This window comes from Triticum dicoccoides, chromosome 5B (genome assembly GCF_002162155.2).
Source record: "Triticum dicoccoides isolate Atlit2015 ecotype Zavitan chromosome 5B, WEW_v2.0, whole genome shotgun sequence".
In the NCBI taxonomy this organism is placed as follows: Eukaryota; Viridiplantae; Streptophyta; class Magnoliopsida; order Poales; family Poaceae; genus Triticum; species Triticum dicoccoides.
In genome coordinates, this window is record NC_041389.1 from 594,041,316 (window position 1) to 594,045,006 (window position 3,691).

General features: G+C 48.6%; 1 protein-coding gene across 1 annotated transcript; it reads left to right on the forward strand.

The window, feature by feature from the left end:
* The first annotated feature begins 264 nt into the window (after positions 1-264).
* Positions 265-1,549, forward strand: LOC119311881 (E3 ubiquitin-protein ligase EL5-like). The gene has a single exon (XM_037587593.1). It carries the CDS (start codon positions 318-320, stop codon positions 1,266-1,268), a length of 951 nt encoding a protein of 316 aa, XP_037443490.1. The 5' UTR covers positions 265-317; the 3' UTR covers positions 1,269-1,549.
* Positions 1,550-3,691: the final 2,142 nt, after the last annotated feature.

Genomic DNA, 3,691 nt, shown 5'->3' on the forward strand with positions numbered 1-3,691 from the left:
TCAAAGTTTATCCTACGTGGCACTACTAAGATAGCACCATTGTACATGCCCTAAAGAATCGTACATGATGTGAACGGCAACGTTTCCTCTCGCTAAATGCGCATCGCCGCGAGATCCTGAAATAAATGCAGAAAAATGCGAGTATCAGCATGGTTACGCCGAAACCTTTCGGCAAGGGATAGTTTGAGACCAGCCGTATACATTCATCAAAAGCTTACATTTTTTTAAAAGAAAATCAAAGGCTCACATAGGAGGAGTTCCACAGCAACAAAAAAAAATGCTCACATAGGAGCGGGGCGTCGATGTGCTAGAAGTATATGTACCACCAAGTACAACACCTCTCGCCTGTTCGGCCCAAATCCACTTCTCACACACACACACACACACAAATCTCTTGCAAGCAAACCCCCACAATTCCCAGCCGAGAACGCGCGGCTGGGGAAGAGAGGGTCGTCGGGAGGAGGAGAAGAGGGCGCGATTTGGGGGGCGAGGGCGGATCGATGTCGGTGACGGGGACATCCGTGGCGGCGGCGGCGACCATGCTGGCCGCGGCGGCCGCCATCTTCATCACCTTCGTCGTCTGCTTCTACCTCTTCCTCTGCGCCAAGCGCTACCGGGGCGCCGCGCCCGCAATCGGCGGCGGCGGCGGCGGCGGGGGAGCGGACGGCAGGGGCCGGGGGCCGCGGTTCGTCTTCGGGGGCCCCTGCCACGGGCGGGGCCTGGACGAGACGGCCATCGTGGCGCTGCCGCGGAGGGAGGTCGCCCAGGGGGACCCCGCGGCCGACTGCGCCGTCTGCATCACGGAGCTCGCCGCCGGGGAGGCCGCGCGCCTGCTGCCGCGGTGCGGCCACTCGTTCCACGTCGAGTGCGTCGACATGTGGCTCCGGTCGCACTCCACCTGCCCGCTCTGCCGGTGCGCCGTCGCCGACGAGGCGCCCACCGTGCAGCCCCCCGAGGCCGATCCGGAGTCGCCCATCTTCCCCACCAATGTGCTCTTCTTCGGCTCCCAGGACGCCGTGGCAACCGGCGGCACACCACGGCAGCCGGCGGCACCGCAGCCATCCCAGGGACCGATCGCCGGCGTCGCGGCCGTGGTCGAGGCGGCGAGAGTAGCGGCCCTCCGGCGGCTGCTCGGCTGCGGCGGCGGGACGCCCCCGCCACCACCACCGCCGCCGCCGCAGGCAGGCCGCGACCTGGAGATGGGCCCCGCGCAGGCCGGCGGCGAGAGCAGCACGCCGCGGCCGGCGAAACCACAGCCAGGTTCTTGATTGATGCCTCCTCCGCCCGCCGCTCCCGCTCCCCTCCGCATCTCCTTGAGCCATTTTGAGGCACCAAAAAGGAAGCAAATTGTACATATTTCCTAGTTCCTACAGTGTATGATAGTACGATTAAGGAACTGTATAATCCTGTGAACAAATCCATGAGATACATCTCGGCGATTTGGTGCCGCAAATCCATGAGATCTGTGCTGTGCGGCACTGAGAAGAAGCACTGTTAGTTTTGCAGATAATTTTACCACGCAGTAATACTATCAGTAAGCGCTTTCTGATGATGATGGCTGTCCATGTCGAGCAGTACTCGAGTGTGCTGTGGAGGCACATGCGCTCATATGGGACACGTAGGCAGATGTTGACTAGAGAAGCAACTGGATCATGACGACAACGGCAGCAACAAATATCCGAGTACACCGTATTTCGTATTTTGTTTTGTTGAGCTGGAGTACACCGTACTTGGCCTCGCTTCCCAGCTACTACACCGTTTCAGCAACAGGCCAAGCGATACCGACTCATTTGAAAATGGGTCGCGCTAACTGCCACACATCTGGCGGGAAGGGAGACGCACCACTCGTCTTTAATGTAAACAGATTGTCACGTCATCGCATGCATGCATGCAGAATTTTTTTTGGATTTTCAGTTTTTAAAATGTTTTATCTCTTAAACGAAAAATCCGATTGAAAATCCGTTTTCACTATTAAATCTCTCGCGATGAGATCTTCGAAACTAGATCCCATGTTGATATGTTTTGATGAATTTTTTTTTGGATTAAAAGTTGCCATGTCTATTGCATATGAATTGTCATGATGTTTACACTGAAGTTGCCATGATATGTTTCAGCTATTTTTTCTATATTTAAAAGTAAATTTTGACATTTATAAAACGGGGAATTAAGAAACTAGACTTTCCATGAGCCATAAACTAAAATTGCCATGATACATGCACATAAAATTGCCATGGTTCATACAAAATAATTTTCATGGTCAAAGTACTGGAGTTGCCATCATCATCAAAATACTAAAATTGCCATGATCTACAAACTAAAATTGCCACATGGCAACTTTAGTTTAAGCCCTATGGCAACTGCAGTGTAAACATCGTGGCAACTTTTGGCAAAAAAAAAATCGTCAAAACATATCAACCTGGAGTCTAGTTTTGAAGATCTCGTCGAGACGGATTTAATGATGAAAACGGATTTTTAGTTCGTTTTTTTATTTAGGAGATACAACATTCTTAAGCCGAAAACCAAAAAAAATTCTGTTGATGTCATCTATTCATACGTGGCAAAATGAGTGGTGATAAAGACGTGTGGCGATGTGCAAACGCCCACACGTGTGGACGTTAACATTTCCGTTGAAAATTGAACTGACCTAATTTTCTCGCCCCAATCGAATCATAACAAGAATCCATGCCTTCTCGTGCTTACCTGCTTCAAGTCCCGTTCAAATTTCAGAGTGTATTTCGATCATATAGGAAATGGGCGCAGACTCTGCTCCTTTATTTAGATTAGATGGAGGAGTTTCCTGCATTCGCTCTCTATCGGGTCCGTCCCGAACAAGGGGAATGTAACTGCCTTGCATCCTGGCTTGCGCACACCCCAGGTCCATAGCTAATCAAGTCATCGTTACTGGTAATCCTTATCCATCCTATCTAGAGGATTTGAAAGACATTAGGGAATTAAGATTTGTTTGGTTTAGCCAAAGCTTAGCTCAGGACACCACTACTCGTCATATTTGGTTTGTTATTGCTACCGCACATAATTTCAAAAGTCATAATGATATTAGTGAAGAATGTCTTCAGCAGAGCTCTCCCAGCAAATCGAGCAATCTTAAAAAAGATCTTCAATCAGATCCTAAAAATTATTTTCGGAAGGTCTGTCTAGGACACATCGTTGTTGCATATCTAAGTGACTCGGTCAAAGTAGAAAGAAATGAAAGAAGACAAAAGAAAATGCTTGCACGAATCTTGACGTAAAATCAATGACATAGGATTTAGATGTGCAATACTTAAAGTGCATCTAGATGTGCAATACTTAACGCGCATCTAGATGTGCTTTAGCAAAACTGGTTTTGGGATACCTAAGAAATATTAATGTCTTATATTAAGGGACAGATGAGTTCTTTTTTAAGGGATAGGAACAGATGAGTAGCAAATCCATAAAGAAAGTTAGAATGTTGTTCATAACGCGAGTCATTTTTCCGGCTTTGCTGGAAGTTGAACCGTCTTATGTGAACATACCTAGGAACTTTCGGCGACCAAAAGACGCCAAATTTTTCTACCACGGGAAAGACACACTTTCCAACAAAAAGACGAAGAAAAGATGATTCCAACACAAGTTCAAAAAAAGAGATGATTCCAACATATTCAAAGCTAGTGCTCCGGTCATCTTCTCCTCTCCCAACAAAAAAAAAGGGTTA

Coding starts and splice junctions, on each gene's coding strand:
- LOC119311881 (XM_037587593.1), top strand. CDS start 318: ATGTACCACCAAGTACAACACCTCTCGCCTGTTCGGCCCAAATCCACT.